This window comes from Pipistrellus kuhlii, unplaced genomic scaffold (genome assembly GCF_014108245.1).
Source record: "Pipistrellus kuhlii isolate mPipKuh1 unplaced genomic scaffold, mPipKuh1.p scaffold_m20_p_11, whole genome shotgun sequence".
Classification (NCBI taxonomy): domain Eukaryota; kingdom Metazoa; phylum Chordata; class Mammalia; order Chiroptera; family Vespertilionidae; genus Pipistrellus; species Pipistrellus kuhlii.
The window spans coordinates 15,905,272-15,922,416 of NW_023425416.1; the positions used below are offsets into that span (position 1 = coordinate 15,905,272).

At 50.7% G+C, this 17,145-nt stretch overlaps 1 protein-coding gene across 2 annotated transcripts in view; it reads left to right on the plus strand.

Annotated features, from left to right (window-relative positions):
- The window catches only part of STIMATE (STIM activating enhancer), a 40,485-nt gene that overhangs the window by 19,245 nt on the left and 4,095 nt on the right, over window positions 1-17,145 (plus strand). Inside the window, exons 2-7 of one of the 2 annotated variants that reach the window (XM_036430886.2) lie at window positions 4,716-4,764; window positions 6,063-6,158; window positions 9,851-9,972; window positions 14,805-14,917; window positions 15,771-15,848; window positions 16,473-16,622. In XM_036430886.2, the coding sequence (XP_036286779.1) occupies window positions 4,716-4,764; window positions 6,063-6,158; window positions 9,851-9,972; window positions 14,805-14,917; window positions 15,771-15,848; window positions 16,473-16,622 (608 nt within the window). The remainder of the gene's footprint in view (window positions 1-4,715; window positions 4,765-6,062; window positions 6,159-9,850; window positions 9,973-14,804; window positions 14,918-15,770; window positions 15,849-16,472; window positions 16,623-17,145) is intronic. The other variant, XM_045579066.1, reaches the window with a different exon arrangement.

Here is a 17,145-nt window from a genome sequence, read left to right on the forward strand (position 1 = left end):
GATACAGTGAAGGAGGGAGACTGGAGGGGCCAGTTCGCCCTGCCTTTTGTTGGTTAAGAGGGAGACAGGTTTGGGCTGGTTGTGCTCTAGCACTCTTACTGGCATGTTACTGTCTAAAACAGAGAGGACTAAGCAGTTTTAGTCCTGTTGCAGGAATAATGGCTTGCACACTAAGCTCTGAGAGAACCTGTTGTGCAAATTCATGGAACTGATTGAACTAAAAATAAATACCTGGGCAGGCATTGAATGAATTCCCAGCTACTGTTAAGAGCCAGGCACCCTTGAGGCACTAGGAATATAGGGGTGAACAGAGCAGAAGTCCCTGGTCTTACAGAGCTTACTTCCCCCTGTGTTCTTCTCATGTATTCTCCATTTTTTCAGGTTAGTAGGAGTCTGCCTTGTTCCTCTCTGCCTCTGTAACTAATTATCTTGTGGGAGAGTCAGACAAATCCTTAGTGTTGCATTCAAAGTGCTAATCCAAAAGTAGCATAGAATTGTCTGAACTAAAACTGGAAGGATGCCTAAGAGTTATTCAAGAGAGAAAATGTGGGGGTCCTTCGAAGCCAAAGGGGCAATGAAAGTGATGGCACTAAGATGGGAGGTGCCAAGCGGGGCGACCTTATTTTCCAACTTAAAACGTATGAACGTGTTTCCAGAGGCGGGGTGGTGGGGTGGGCACGGGAAGGTTTTAGCAGGACAGGCCGTGCTCAGAGCACTCCAGCTCCAGGTTCAGGAGGAGCTGTGAAGACGAAGGAGACATCCCTCTGGGTCCCCAGAACCACTGTTGTGGTGAGCCTTCTCAGGATGGCTGAGAAGGTAGACTTGGGGATAATCCAGAATTGCTGTCTTGTTGTGTGGCACCTCAGGGAAGGGTGTGAGCTGGGGCCCAGAGCAGGAGGAGCTGAGAGTATATGCGAGAGGGGCGGGCAGGTGGGAGCCTTGCCAGCCCCACCTGGCTGGCTGCAGGTGTCCTGGCACCCAAGTGCCCCGGTGAGTGCACGCTGCAACCATGCTGAGGTGGCCTTTTTAGTGATCAAATTACCAAAGCAAAAGGTTCCCTAATACTACATGCTGGCAAGGATGTGGGGAAATGTACAACTGCTATGGAGAGCATTTTATAGAATCAGCTGTCACAGCCGATGCAGCAAGCCCGCCACTGAGAAGGACTCACTCAGGCAGAGGTGGCACCTGGCAAGGACATTCAGTGCAGCAGGGCTTGTAGAGTGGCTCAGAGATGACATGGCCATGCTGTGGGTACCATTTCCCAGCCCTCCTCTCTTCTTTCTACCTTACAGTCACTTGTCGCAGTCTGACATGCTCCATCTTCACTCCCCTGTCCCCCCGAATGTAAGGAAGCTGAGGATCTTGTCTGCTTCATCTCTGGCCAAATGGATGAAGCAGGCCCCTCAATAAAATGTGCATGGAGAGACAAACACATTTTCTTTGTTTTTCCCCCTATCAAGTTAGATGTGGAATAGCTCTTTTAATGTTTCTTCTTCCTTTAAATTAAAAAAAAATTTTTTTAGACTAATATATTCTGGGGAGAGGGGATGGTAGATGGAGAGCCACCGGCACCTCACTTCTGCTCTTGTGAGAATCCTAATCCACCCTGAATTCCATCTCAGGTGCCTGTGAGGCTGCTCCCCAGCATGACCGGCATGCACACCCCCTTCTTCTTTTCTTGTCCCAGAGCCTAGCCCTGAGTCCCACAGCCTCTCCCAGGTCCCACTCTGCTGCATCAGGCAAAGTCTCTGAAACAGGTTTCTCTTTTACTTTAGAATTTTTGAAATAAAAGCAATGTGAATATGAAAGAATGTTTTAAGCCATTCACAATGACATAAAAAGTGTACTCCCTCCAGTCCTTTAATCAGAGGTAGCCCTTATTAATAATCTCATGTCCTTCGGGGGTGGGGGGGAGGAACACATGTAATATTAGCATAAATATGTATCCTTTAAATGGACATGAACTGAGTTATGATGGGAATGTTATTCTGCTATTAATATTAATATAATTTGGAGCCCTAGCCGCTGTCGCTCAGTGGATAGAGCATTGGCCTGTGCACTGAAAGGTCACGGGTTTAATTCCTGGTCAAGTGTACATATCTGGGTTGCAGGTTCAATCCCTAGCCCCTGTTCAAGTGCATGTCTCTCTCACTTCGATGTTTCTCTTCTCCCCACCTCTCTCTCTACCTTTGTCCTCCACCTCTCCATCATCTCCCTCCCTTCCATTCTCTCTGAAAATCAGTGGGAAAAATATCGTTGGGTTGTGATTAACCAAATAATAATATTATTATTATTATTATTATTATTATTATTATTATTATTATTTGGAAATATTTTATATTGTTCCATACAGACCTGCCTTGTTTTCAGTAGCTGCCTAATATTGTGTTGTGCCATGATGTATGTGCCCAGCCAGGCATTGATTTCTTTCTTTGTGTTTGTTTCGACAATATTACAGAGCAGATCCCTATACATCTTGGCACATATTGTGGTAATACCTATAGAACACATCCCTGGCAGTGCATGGCAGGTTGCAGGGCTTGGCATGTAATATTGTGATAGATATTGCCAAATGACCTCTGAATAGGCTCATAGTTCATTCTTCTAGAGTATGTTTCCTTCCCAACTTTTTATTTCAAAAAGTATTACATCTATAGAAAAGTCTAGTAATTTAATGAATACACCAATAATCTTCATTTATGCTCACCAGTTATTGTTGCCACATTTGTTAAAGCCGCCATAACAAAATACTGCAAAATGGGTGGCTTAAACAACAGGAATTTATTTTCTCACCATCTGGAGGCTGGAAGTCCCAGCTCTAGGTGTTGGCAGGTTTGGTTTCTTCCAAGCCTCTCTCCTTATTCTCACTGTGTCCTAAGAATGAAGATGTGCCTTAGCCATTTTGGCTCAGTGGACAGAACGCCGGCCTGAGGTCTGAAGGGTCCCACGTTTGATTGTGGTCAAAGGCATGTGCCTCCATTGCAGGCCCCAATCCCTTGGTTGGGGTGCACATGCGAGAGGCAACCAATTGATGTGTCTCTCTCCTCTCCCTTCCACTCTATCTAAAAATCAATTGGGGGGGGGGGGGGGATGAGGACGTTCTACTGGGATACGTTTCAGTGCCCTTTATTTTATACTAATGGGGACAGATTCTCCTGAGGCAGAAAACAAATGAGCATGACATGGCTTCAGCCCTGACTGGGGCTTTCCCTCCAAATTGCTTAGTCTCCTGCACAACTCCTTGCTGAGCATAGCCCATTGGTGAGACAAGGGTGCTTGTGGGAAGGCCTCCTGCCTCAGAAGGCATTTGCACAAGCAGTTTCTTGAGCATTGTTGCTATTCTGCATGAGTGATGTGTCAGCAGAATGGCAGACCACCTTATAATTCCACCTGCTTTTTGTTCTCTATCACAGTGTCTCTCTAAACACCAAACTTATGTCATTTCTGTGTACAGACAGTCCTTGCTTTGCATACTGCGAATTGCCTGTATTCGTTTAGAGAAGTCAGGTTAATTGATTGGGTGCTGTTTTCTCCCTCCCTGTCTCCCTCCTCCCCGCACCCTCCTTGGTAGCTTAGGGCTCTGCCAGAGTTGATTCTTGCCTGCTGCCAGTGATAACTCGGCATCCTCCGTGGGATTCCATCCTTTGTGGGGTTCCATCCTCCGTGGACTTCCATCCTCCGTGGGCTTCCATCCCTGTGGGCTCACATCCTCCATGGACCCACATCCTCCACAGGCCCGCTTCCCCCATGGGCTTGCATCCATATCTGCTTCTTCCTGGTACTTGTGTGTAGGACATCACACGTGCACACTCTCCATGTTTGTCTCAGTAGATATTGTAGAATCCTGTGGAAATAGTCTGCCTGGAGCTTCAGTGGAGGACAGGGCACTCAGACACCTTTGGTTTCCTCTGTTCAAACAATTGTGTCTGTAGACCCAAGTGAAGGGGTCAGGCTGTTGCTGAGTGATCACCCACCCCTGCTGGCTGTTCTGTAGCTGGGAGTCCACTGTCTGGTCTGTGACACAGCCAGTGTTCTTCCTCAGCCCTCTCCACCCCAGGAACCCAATTCTGAATCTACCCAATTCAGAGCCACTTTTCCAAAACACAATTCCCACCATGTCTTTGACTTTGCTTAGTGTATTTCCTGTGTCTCTCTCCCCTCCCCCCACCCCCACCCTTTCTTTTATTTTTCTCATACAGGATTCAGTCCAGACTCCTTAGCCTGGCCTTAGGACCCTCCCTCATGTGGCCCCTGCTCATTTGTCTCCCATGTTACCTGCTGTACCAAAGCCAAATCAAATTATGCCACACACACCGTCTGCCACGTGACAGCCCTGTACCTATGAGCTCATGGTGTATGCTCTGTCCAGAACATAGCTCTCCGCTCCCTGATCCATTTGCTAAACTCTAGCCCAGCCTTCAGGAGCTTCCCCTCCCAGCAGCACTGCCTCTCCCACCTGCACCCTTCTTCCATGCAAGCAGGCTGGTCAGCCTTCCCTCTAAATAAGAAAATACAATTTTCCGCACACTGAGGAGTCCTTCTTCCTAAGTGCCCAGTCCTGCAGAGTCTGTCCCAGTCAGCAGCAATACAGGGCCCCTGTGACTTTCACGGCTTAGGGAGCACGTACCTTAACTTGACATTGTAGGCACTGTGTGCGCATTTAGCTTTGTTATCACTGCGGAAAGCTTCTGAATGTCCATCTTTTCTTTCAGTCAAACGCTTCCGAGAACCAAAGCATGAAAGACGTCCATGGAGGATATGGTAGGTATTTAAATATTAGCTCATTCCTAGAATGGTTTTGACAGTTTGGGGGAGGGAGAGGGTGGTATGTGAGCAATTATACATAACCAAGTGTTGGACTCCCTTAATGAATTAATCATTAGGAACTAGTATGGAAATGAAAGCATTTCCATTTCTCAGATGCATGTTGAGCCCTGCCTTTGTTCTCTCCTCTTGTCTGATTTTAGAAGGTGGGAGATAACACAGAAGCATGCGTCTGGGCTGCAGGCTCCATTGTTACGGCTCCCTGTTATATTTTGTTAAGCCCTCAGGTTCTATAGTCTATATGCACAAGCAAAAAATAATCTAACTTTGGAGATTAGTCAGATGCTCCATGTAAATGCTCCTCTCCCCAAAGCTAGTCTTTCTTGGTCCTTAGTTGACCCTGTGGTGACAGTTTTCCCTCCATAAAAATGGCAGTGAAGCTTCAGACATAGCTTCTGTAGACAGAACTCCAAAAAAGAAGTCACTCACAAGGAGACAGTTACCTGGGGATGGGCAAACAGTGGTCTGCAGACCCGTTCTAGCTCACTGTCTAGTTTCATAAATAAAGTCTTATAGGAATGTAGTGACTACAGCTACTTTTAGGCTACAGTGACAGTGTGGAGTGATTGCTGCAGAGAACAACAGCCCACAAAGTCTGCAATATTTATTCTCCGACCCTTCACAGAAAAGGCCTGCCCACCCCTGACCCTGTCTGTTGTTCCCCAGCAGCAGCTGACGGTGGCTCGGCTTCAGTGGCAGACCTGAACCTGGGCGGGCTGCTTAGCCCTGCACAGCACTTAGTGGGGTTGAGAGGGAGCTCCTTAATATAGAGGCACCTTGCACTTCACCGCAAAGCTGGGATCAAACATTTCATTTTAAAGTAACGGAACATGAAAAAGTAAAAACATATATGAAATGTGTTGCATGTGTTTAAATATACAAGATGGAGCAAAAATAGGTTTACAGTTGTGAGTATGGGAAAGTTTTTTCTTGTATTACTATTTATTAATTATTGTATTATTTTCCATGTGAGCAACTGTAAACCTACTTTCACTTACCCTGTATGTTATTAATCAGTGGCCTTTTAGGGATTTGAGTGCAGTGTTATTGAGGGTTTTGAAAAGTAGCTGAATTACCAAGCCTGGGTTAGTACTGATAGCCCAGAGGAGGTGATTGGTAATGGGAAGTTGGGGTCTTCCAGTGGCTTTTTTCCTACTTCAGACTTAGCATTTTCCCCAGATTGGTTACTACTCTATTGTCAGTATGATCACAAGTGCCAATCCTATTTTGTACAGGTTTCTAGACACTTCCAAACAAGCCATAGGAATGCTGTTCATCCACTTTGCCAATGTATACCTAGCGGATCTCACGGAAGAGGACCCTTGTTCACTGTAAGTGGTTCATATTTGAGTATAAACATCACCTGTCCCATCACTAAAAATGTCTTTCTGCTGCCAGCTGTGTTTCCTCTCTACTCAGGAAGGGGCAGCTTGCTTTGTCCTCTGCTCCTCCAAGAGATCTGAGTTCTGCCGATTAATCTAAGTTCTGTTTCTGAGCTTTCTGGTACCCTTATGTCTCCCAGCTTCCCGGCTGGGCAGCACCATGCCTTGAAGGAGTGTCTGTGCTGGAACAGGACACACACGGGGCTTCTCTGATGCCAGCTACTCAGGTTCAAAGCCACTGTTGAACACGTCTTTGACCTCTTGACCCAAAGAGCATGGCTTGTTGCACCTTGTCAGTGCAGTGTGCCTTCCACACAGCCCCAGAGCAATCTGCCTGAAACCCCTGTTGGGCCATCATACGCTGTCCTTGCTGACAGCACCTCTCTCAGCAGGTGGAGTGGGAAGGGAGGCTCACCTGTCTTATCCTGACTCCATCTACTACCTTCCTGGCTCAGACTTGGTGCTTCAGCCATGGTAGAGTGACTCCTGGTGGCTCTCAACCCTGCCAGCTGTCTTCTGCTTCTGCATTTGCCAGCTGCCCTCTGCCTGGAATGCCCTCCAGTCCTGCCCTGTCTCTATGGGAGAGGGGAGTGGAAGTCTGATAAGTCTTGCAAGAGGTTTCTTGTACATTTAAGATCATTTGGAGCCGAAACCGGTTTGGCTCAGTGGTAGAGCGTCGGTCTGCGGACTGAAAGGTCCCGGGTTCGATTCTGGTCAGGGGCACGTACCTTGATTGCAGGCACATCCCTGGTGGGGGGTGTGCAAGAGGCAGCTGGTCGATGTTTCTCTCTCATCGACGTTTCTAGCTCTCTATCTCTCTCCCTTCCTCTCTGTAAAATATCAATAAAATATATATATATTCTTTTTTTTTTTTTTTTTAAAAAAGACCCTATGATATTTAAAAAAAAATAAATCATTTGGACTAGAAGATTCTTTTGAGCTGCTTTTTTGGTGACTATGTGTAGTTTTAGTAAGACCTGCGTAAGGTGGTGATCTGTTTGGATGTTTGGATGTCGTCCCAAAACTGGGGACTGGAAGGGTGATCGTCCTGTGGGGGAGATAGTTAGGAAAGGGCCCTGTCCTTCTGGTCCTTGAGCCCAGCAGCAAGCCCATGCCATCCTCTGGTGAGTTATGGACGTAGTCCGAGAGCCAGCTCTGAGTCCTAGAGGTACTGGGGCCGGAAAACCTAACCCCTGGTGCAGTGTGGCCACATCACTCCCCCTTGCATCAACAAAAAAAAAGGTGAATTGGCTTTAAGCAGGACACTGACAAACTGACCCACAGCCAGGATGGAGGAAGGGGCTGTTGACAGACCTCGAGTGTGTGACCTGCAGGAAAAAGGATCCTAATAGGCCTTGAGGTGATGAAAAGCGCATTTGACTAAGAGGCCAGACTGCGGGAGGGCGGCTTAACTTCCTTTGAGCCTCAGTTTCCTCCTCTGTCCTGTGTATCCTACCAGGATCAGGCTCTCATCAGATGAGTATAGCACCATTGAAACAACAGGGGTGCTTACCAGTGAAGATGTGAATAGCTCAGTTGAAGGATATTGTTGTTAAAACTTCGGGAAGACACGAAAGCTCCAGCAGTCACTGAGGAGTGGCTGGGTGGGAGACTAGAAGGCAGAGCAGGCATTTCTTGGGGAATGAGAGGTGCCCCCCTCCGGTCTTCTCACCTCTCCAGGGCGCTGATCGCGCAGCAGTGTATGCACCCCCTGGCGTCAGAGGGTGTGCACCACAAAGCCTGGGCCTGGAGGTAGAACGGGTGCTGCCCTGGGGTTTACACCAGGCCATCTTTGCTTTGTCCTGTGACTTTTCACAGGCGGAGTAAGGGTTGGGTTAGACCTGGGGCATCCTGGGAGTCTGCAGACCTAGAAGGGGAGCCGGTTTCAGCTCAGGAAGAGGAGAAACAGAGGGATGAGCTGCTTCCTGTGGCTTAGGGGTCCTCTGCGTTAGGGATGCTGCTTTGGGTGGGAGTTGAGCCTTTCTGACTTTCAGGGTTCAATGCCTCTGAGGTGCTGCTGTTCTCTGTCTGATGCTCATTTACTGTGTGGCAGGTGCTCTCTCTATTGACTCATTTGATCCTCATAACAGCCCTGCAGCATCGAGACTTGGATTATCCTCATTTACAGTTGAGGGACTAAGGCACAGAGTGACTTTATAGCTCACAGGAAAGAGTGAGGGAGCTAGGATCTCCTGGCCCCACACAACCCTGACTGCATGGCACCTCACCTGTGTTGGGTTCAGAGTACAGAGGTTTGTCTTTATCCCAAGGCCTCACATAAATACTTTGTAAGGAAACAAGTGAACTAACACACGCACAGGCATATCTCAGATACTCAGGTTCGGTTCCAGGCCCCCACAATAAAGCAAGTATCACAATAAAGCCAGGGGTAATCTTGCTGGTGGAGGGTGTTGCCTTCAGTTTGTAAAAAATGTATCCTCTGTGAAGCACAATGAATTGAGGCATGCCTGCAATGTGCGGTAGGTGTTCTCACTATTTTCAGGATGGGTCTCAGATATGAGAACCGCTTGGAGCCAATCAGATGTGAGCATCTAAGGGCAGCCTAGCCTGGGGCTGTGAATGTGGAGAAATTGTCTTGGAAGCAGTTGCTGTTCCTTCCATCTCTGGTCTGAGAGTGACCCCTTGTGATTTTCGAGGGGAAGGGCAGGCGGGAGACAATGCCGCCCCTCCCTCTGGTTTCCTGGCCACTCCAGGGCCCTGACCACACCGAGCAGAGTGGTCACCCTCTGGTGTCAGAGGGCTGTGCATGTCACCCAAGCCCGGGCCTGGGGTCGTTGCGGGGAGGCTGGGTCTGCATAAAACGCTTCAAGCCTCAGCAGCTCGAAAGCGCCGCAGGTGGTCTGTGGAGTCCAGAGCTTCTCTGGGGGTTCTGAGCCATGTGGCATCTGACCCGGCGACTGCTTGTCTCCTGCGGTCTGTCTACAGAGCTGGGGCCTGTGGCCAGTGGTGCCCGGAGAGATCTTGGTGCAGGGCCCTCGAGGGAGGGCCAGAGGTCAGACAGGTGGAAACAGACGTGATGAGAAAGTTGTCAAGGTGGGCTTGGTTTTCTCCCTCTCACCTCCCCTCTCCATCATCTGGCCTTTTCCACGGGAAGTAAAGCTCTCTCCTTAGAAATCCTGATGTGCACTTGTCGCCATGGTGAGAGAGGCTATGCGGCCCTGCCCTCTTTGGTCTTAGACCCACCCCCACCTCCGCCCCTCCCAAAGCCATTTCTCAGCTGCCAGGTGCCGTGGCACTGACGGGGCCTTGGATGGGTTGGACAGTCAGGGAGCAGGCCTTTTTATTAAGTTCTGTTTTCCTGTTGACTTCAGTGGCTGTTTCCATTCTTTGTTTTGGCAGAAGCACTGTGGTCTTTCAAGTTTCTCTGTCCCCTCCACCCCTCCCTCAAGTTGTCCAGCCCCTGAAACTGGCCGCACACTGCATGGGGCACATCCCCGGGGCCCCCAGAGGAGAGCACTGTGGCCTCCTTCTCAGGCACATCGAAGGCTCTCTGCCCCCAGTCTCCGGAGCAAGGCCAGGCAGAGTGCGAGGCCATCAGCCTTGACACTGGCCCTGGTCAGCACACAGGGCCGACTCCGGCTCTGGCTCCCTGATGGTGCCACTGTGCCCTCTCCTCACAGGTACCTCATCAACTTCCTCCTGGACGCCACCGTGGGCATGCTGCTCATCTATCTGGGGGTGCGTGCTGTCAGCGTCCTGGTGGAGTGGCAGCAGTGGGAGTCCCTGCGTTTTGGCGAATATGGTAAAGTACCAGGGACACTGTCGGGGCATGGGGGGATTCCTAGAGGGGCTCCTTGCCCTGTGCAGCCCTCCAGGCCAGTGGATTCAAAGAAGATTCAGGAGCTGGTGGCTGTCTCTTCCATGGTGGAGGGACTTGTTCTTGGTCCCAAGTGCCATCGTCCCGCCAGTGTCAGAGTGCCCCATGTTGGGGCATGTGGGTGCTCACTTCACTGCTTGGCTTCAGCCTTGTAGCAGGTGACACACTAAATGCAGAGAGGGGGACAGCGCTGGCCTCTTCCACCAGAGGGCACTGGCGGCCCACCTACAGAGCCATGCGGCCACCGCACTGGGCCAAGCTGCTACCTCCTTAGAGATGGGGGTGGCTCTTGGTTTGGATGTGCTCAGTAGGGAGCTACCCCACTTTCTGTTTGTTCTCTCCTTGGGCCACTTTATTATGGGGATCAAAACTTCAGAATTGGAGGTCCATCCTCCTAGGCCTGTCACTTGCTACTTCCTATGGGCTCGCCTCCCCCCAGCATCCGACACATACAGTCACCAAGGACACCAGTTCCATCCTCACTCGCAGAGACGCGACTTAACACAAGAGACTTACGGATGCTGGCCCCGCTTTGAGCCCCTTGCATTGTGTCAGACCGCATGGGACTCAGCTTGGGTAGGAGGCGGCCTACGCTGGTCCTGAGCACAAATGCCGTTTACTCTGCACTCCCAGAAGAACAGCCTCCACGGGGCTGCGGGCGAGAGTGCCTTCTCCGGGCTCTGCCACAGCCTGGGGACTCAGGGTCAGGGGACAGCAGCTCCCTCCACCGTCACAGCTGGCCCTGCTGCCTGGAGGAAGGAGCTCCCGTTCTCGGTGGGAATAGCATATGTGGAACCATTGCTGCAAAAGGTGCACACAGCTCACGAGGGAGGGAGTACAGGTGGAATTCTGGGTCCTCCTCTCCTTTCCTGGGCCCGAGGGCTGCTCACTCCTACCTGACTCAACGCTCACTAGAGACTGACATTTCAAAGGGGGAGCTGGTGCGGGGAGCAGGCTGTGATGAGTGCCTGGGTATTTCTAGAAACCTTAGTAATTGTCTGTCTCCAATGAGGGGAGGTGAGCTCAGGGGAGGGCTTTTCTTAGCCTCGTTACCTGATGCCTGGTGAGTCACTGACCTAAGATAGTGTCAGACACACACGTGTGCTCCTGTGGCTCCAGGGAAGGCCTCTGAGGAGCCCTGAGTCATGGACTCCTCGGCTTGGAGGTGGAAATGGACACAGCGCATGTGGACCAACGCAGCAGCACCCTCAGTCATAGGATAGGCACCCTGAGGGGTTGAGTGACACAGGAAGCTCTCCTGCCAATAGGGGGGAAGGGAGAGTGGCTCACGCCTTCCACTCTGGGTTCCTAAACCTCCCATCACCTCCAAGAACAGTGCTCATAACTGCTGCCTTGTTTTTAAGATCCTTCTGAAGGCAGCATTCTCACAGATATTTTACCAGTGCCCAGGAAGTCCACCACAGCCAGTCGCAAGCCACTCAGTGGCCCGGGAGCAGAGAGCGGGTCTGTTCCTGATACACCAGGCATTACGGTTCCACCTGTTCCAGTGTATTTTTTCTGCATCTCCAAGAGTAGATTGGAAGGAAGAAGGCAGTGGGTGTTTGAATCTGTTTTCATGCCACCCTTCTCTCATCTGTTTGGCCCCTGCCCTTGGGCCACCACTGCTGCCTTTGGCTCATCACACCAGGGTGTCTCCAGAGGAAGCCCTTGAGCACAGAACAGCTTGAGTCCTCCCACCCCAGGTGCAGAAGGATAGTGTGTGTCCTCAGTCATCTGATTTCTATTTCTGCCAATTTCTTCTGTTTCTGTTGCTCTTATAACAGATTACCACAAAGTTAGTGGTTTAAAACAGCACAAACTTGTTACCTTACAGTTCTATATTTCAGAAGTCAGACATGGGTCTCATGGACAGAAATCCTGGTGTCAGCAGGACTGGTTCTTTCTGGAGTCTCTAAGAGCAGAATCCTTTTCCTGGCCTTTCCCAGCCTCTGAGGCTGCCTGCAGTCCCTGGCTGGGGACCCCTTCCTCCTCCTTCAGAGCCAGCAACAGCAGGCTGATTCCTCTCGCATCCCATCACTCTGACCACCTGCCACATCCCTTTATTCTGAAGTGCCCTTGTGATGACACTGCACACACCCCCCTCTCCCCCCAGAGACTTCAGGAGACTCTCTCTGTCTTAGAGTCAGCAGACTAGCAATTCCATTTCCAGCTTTAATTCCCTTCTGCCACGTTACCTGGCACGTTCACCGGTTCCAAGGACTAACATGTGGTTATCTTCGTGGGGACATTATTCTACCTGCCATACCTGTCAACCAGCCGTCGCTTGAGGCAGTCGTTCCTGATGGACCCCATAGCTGTCTTCTCAGTAAATGAGGAAGAGGGGCTTGTCTTCTAGGTGCTTCCATGGTCCCTAGAAGAGAAGGTGAACTTGCTTACAAGAACATGGGACTTGGGGAATGCCACACAGCCCTGAGGGCTGAGACAGGATCCCAGCAATAAGTGGCATCTGCAGTTTGGTGACCGGGCTGCTCTCCCCCATGCAGAAGCCCTGAAAACAAGGTCTGTGTCCCAGGGGCACCAGTGGTTGTGGCCTTGGCCACCCGTCCTGCCCTAACGCTCCCTTCCAAAACTTCTCTAGATACAGACGTTGTCCCTCCTCTTGGCCCCTTTTCTGTAATTAATCCTGAGGAAATAATTCCACAAAGCAAAGGATCCCATGTACCTGAGGATGTCCAGTGTGGTAAAAAGCATGACACAGCAAGAATACCTGGCTTGTTTGTCCTTAAAGGGTGAGACCACGGGGAACATAAGACTCTCAAATGGAACAGAAATCAGAAAAATCAGCATGTGGGCTCATGATGCGCAGGAGGAAATAATGTGAGAGTGTGGTTACACTTGATTTTTTCCTTTTTGGCCATGTGTTTTCCACTTATTAAAGTGCCTAAATGAAAAAGAGGCAGTTGCAGCTGAGTTGTGGCTCTGAAACTCAGAGCAGCGTGAGGGGCAGGAGGCAGATGAGAGAACAGTCCCTCTTGTCAGTCACTTAAAACTGAAGAGCAAAGGGAGTTAACACTCTCAGCAAGTCAGTTTCTGAGATACTGAGTGAGTGTTGCCACTTGTTCTGTTGACTCTTTAAAAAAAACAACATATTTTATTGATTTTTTACAGAGAGGAAGGGAGAGAGAGAGAGCTAGAAACATCGATGAGAAACATAGACCAGCTGCCTTCTGCATACCCCCCACCGGGGATGTGCCCACAACCAAGGTACATGCCCTTGACCGGAATCGAACCTGCGACCTTTCAGTCCACAGACTGACACTCTATCTTCTGAGCCAAACTGATCTCAGCTGTTCTGTTGACTCTTAAACACCCTCATCCCCATTCAGAGATATTTCCTTCCAGTGCTTTCTGCCTGGCTGTCCCCAGTCTTACTTAACAGTTTTTAACAAATATTTAGACCTGTTGTTTTTGAGAACTTTTCTCCGAAAGGAAAGGTAGTAGAACTACAAAACTCCCCTGAAGATCTAGCTGGGAGAGATGGTGCTTCTGAACTGATGGTTTGGCTCACATGTGTCGTCTCACAGAAGTGGAGGTAGATAGGATGACCTCAGAAGAGGCAATGATGTCTTCTGCCTGCTTTCTGCACGCTTCTCCCAGGGTTTTCCAGAAAAGGGAATGGCCTGGTGTGTCATGACGGCTGCACGAAGGCATTCCCTGCGCCTCCACTGGGAGCAGCGAGCAGGCTGGGCAGGCTGCGGGCCTCCGGCGCGGGTGCGGCACAGGGATGGCCACGAAAACGATAGAATCAAAAGAGAAGCTGGAGATTTCTCTTGGCCACATTCTTTCCTCAGGCTGGATCCGGCCTTTGCCTGCCCCGAAATGTTACTCTCCACCCTCTCCTCTGGCCAGCAGCCTCCTCCCACCCTTTCTCTCCCCTGGGTCTCCCACTGGGGAGGCATGTGTTGCTCCTCAGAGGCCCATCCTGTGGGTCCTGCCTGTCGCTGAGGAAGTAGATCTCTCCGTGGAGGGCCTGGTCCTCCACCCTTCTAGTCCCTTTTGAAACATCTGGAGGCACATCTGGGCCTGAGTGTCCCCTGTGGTGGACTGGTGGATTCTGTCACTTCCCAAGCAGAGTGACTGGTGGGACCTCAGGTGGCCCTTGGTCAGCCCCAAGGCACAGGCCATCTCTCCTGACCTTGACATCCTGTTTCCCAGTCCAAAGTGTTCTGGGTGCCCCATCCCAGACAGAGTCTGAATTCCTCCAGAGACACATTTCTGCTTTTAGGGCTGAAGCAGCAGGGGAGTAGGGAGAGGGGGTGGGAGATGAACAAGGAGATTATTTACTGCCTTCATAATTCAAAAATGTTGGCTGCTCATGGTGGGGGTGGGAGGGTGCAGCACCACAGTGACTGGAAAAATCAACAGTGGGTAATAATAGCAATCTTGCTTAACACAGCTTCTACTGCCAGCGGACGAAAAGAACCGGCTTCTGAGCTCCAGCAACTGGCACTTACTAACTTTAGTGCGTTTTAATTATGTCTTAGAATCTCTTAAAAGAAAAGACACTCTGGTATCTCCAAATTAGGAATTCTCTGGTTTTGTTTAAAATACCCACATTTGTCTGTCCGGGCAGAGATGATTCTTGGTGCTTTTGGGGGTTAAGTAGCTTTAGAGTTGGGGTTCTGGCATGGGGCAGGGCTGTGAGGAAGGCTCTCGGGGTGCTTGGGGAGTGGGGCGGGGCATCACCGGCCTGGATCCCACTCTGAGCTACATGACCGAGCGCCCACTCTCTGCAGGAGACCCTCTGCAGTGCGGAGCCTGGGTCGGCCAGTGTGCGCTGTACATCGTGATCATGATGTTTGAAAAAGCTGTCATCTTCATCATCATCCTGATACTCCAGTGGAAAAAGGTTTGCCTCTTGTCTCTTCATTAGCTCTCTGAGACACTAAGACAGTACTTCTTCCCCTTGCCACACAAGCCCTATATGGAAAATCAAATTTGTGGTTTGTTTTTTTGTTTTTAGCTCCATAGATAGACCCTTGATTTGGTCTGATGCGGCAGCTGCTGGCTACCTAACAAGTCAGTTTGGTTTTTTTTACATATGGGATACATATATAAATCCAGTGAAAATACAGTCCTGTCTGATAGTAGTCTTCAGGCCTTACAACACTGAATGTCAGGCAGGTGTTCTTTACCTCTGCAAATGCCTTCACACATCTCTCCTGGCCAAGGCTAACTGAGCCTTTGGGTGCCAGAGGCAGCAGCTGGTCACACATTGTTCCCAGGGTCCGTTGTCCCTGCCTTCTGCCCTCTGGCCCCAGGCCCATGTAGGTACACCTTCACTGCCTACATCCTCCACATGCCCATGTGAAACCAGCCAAAGAGCCTTTGGAAACAACTGGCTTTGCCATCCTTTGGCTTCATTTGTGGCTGAGCTTTATTTTTTAAGAAAGTAAACCAAGGTGTTACAGAGCTATTGTCCAGGAGGTGGCTGGGATGCAGGATTTCAGTTAGAGAATGGTCTGGCACCTCAGTGGTGGGATCTGTAGTGACCTCACTGCCCACGCCCACACCACAGGGAGCACTAACTGCTCCGAAGGTCTCCAGAAGGGCCCTCATCAGTGTTCAAACCTGGGGACTGTGCAGCCCTGGGTGTGAGGTGCTGCGGTGAATGTCTAACCTAAGTCCCCTCCCAGGGCCCCTGCTTCCAAGCACTTTCTCTGTGGCTTCCCCCACCTCACGGAGTCTGCTTCTCTTTGCAGGTGTCCCTGTTGAATCCCATTGAAAACCCAGACCTGAAGCTGGCCATCGTCATGCTGATCGTCCCCTTCTTTGTCAATGTCAGTGCCATGTTGCATTTTCTTACCCCAGTTTGCGCCCTGCCTTCCGGGCAGCTCTCAGGTTCCTCTGAGTGAGCATTTGTCATCTCCCCAACCCCACCCGACTTGGAAATGGCACAGTGGGATGGCTGCCCCAGGGCTTCTGTGCAAAGAGGAGGGTCCGAGGGACTTCATCCTCCCCTCCCTGCCCGGTGGCCTCCCGCCGAGGTTCCCACCTGTGTGACAGCAACTTCTCGGTCAGCATCATTAGGCCAGCTATTCTCACCACAGAGTTTCAAGAGAAACTCACAAGCACACCGGCTAGCCGTAGCTAAGAGAAGAAATCGTAAAGGAACCTGGGTTTGACAGATGTCTAACAGATGGCTGCCTCATCAGTTACCACCACAGCCACCCTGGGGGTAAAGAGGGCAGGGTTTTCTCTGATGAGGAAGCAGAGGAGATAGAGATTAGGAATCTCTCTTTAAGCTTCTGAAGCCACAGCAGGGGCGGGGGTGGATGAGGCTTTCCTTTCCCTAGTTCTGGTGCTGTAATTGGAGTGGGTGAGAAGGACGAGGGTGTGGGGCTGCCCTGCTTTGCTTTCACACATTGCTTATCCCAAGTAACCTGTACTTTTCCTCCCTACAGGCTTTGATGTTCTGGGTAGTGGACAATTTCCTCATGAGAAAGGGGAGGACGAAAGCTAAACTGGAAGAAAGGGGAGCCAACCAGGACTCAAGGAATGGGAGCAAGATCCGCTACCGGAGGGCCGCATCCCACGAGGAGTCCGAGTCGGAGGTAGGGCCGAGCTCGTGCTGCTGACCTGAGGGGTCTCACGTCAGCCAGGGGGAGGGAGACAGTTCCCGTCCCCCCTGGACCCCTTCCTGCTGCCCCGTGAGCTTCCCCCGGGCTCCCCACCCCAGTGGAGAAAGACAGGAAAGGGAGGAACTGCCTTGTGCCAGGGAAGCTGCCAAGGACTCTCACTCTCCCCTGATCGTGGGTCTTTAAGCATCAAGTGTTTGAGTCCCTGAATAACTAACTAATAAGCGTGGGAAGTGTTGGCTGAGCCAGCTGGAAACTTCTAAAATGTAGGGGTCCTCATCTCCTCTTATTTTCAAGTTTCCTAACTTAAAGATTTGGGCCTGAGAGAGACTCCTGGTAACCAACAGTTGCACGAGGCCAGGCTGTGTGTCCCAGGTAGCTGGCGGCACCCACATGCCACTTCTGTGCTGCCTGTGCTGCCCGTGAGAGCCCTTGTTCAGCTCCCACGGTGCTACTAGGCGCTGCGAGAGGCTTCAGAAATGGCCGAGAGCGTGTCTTC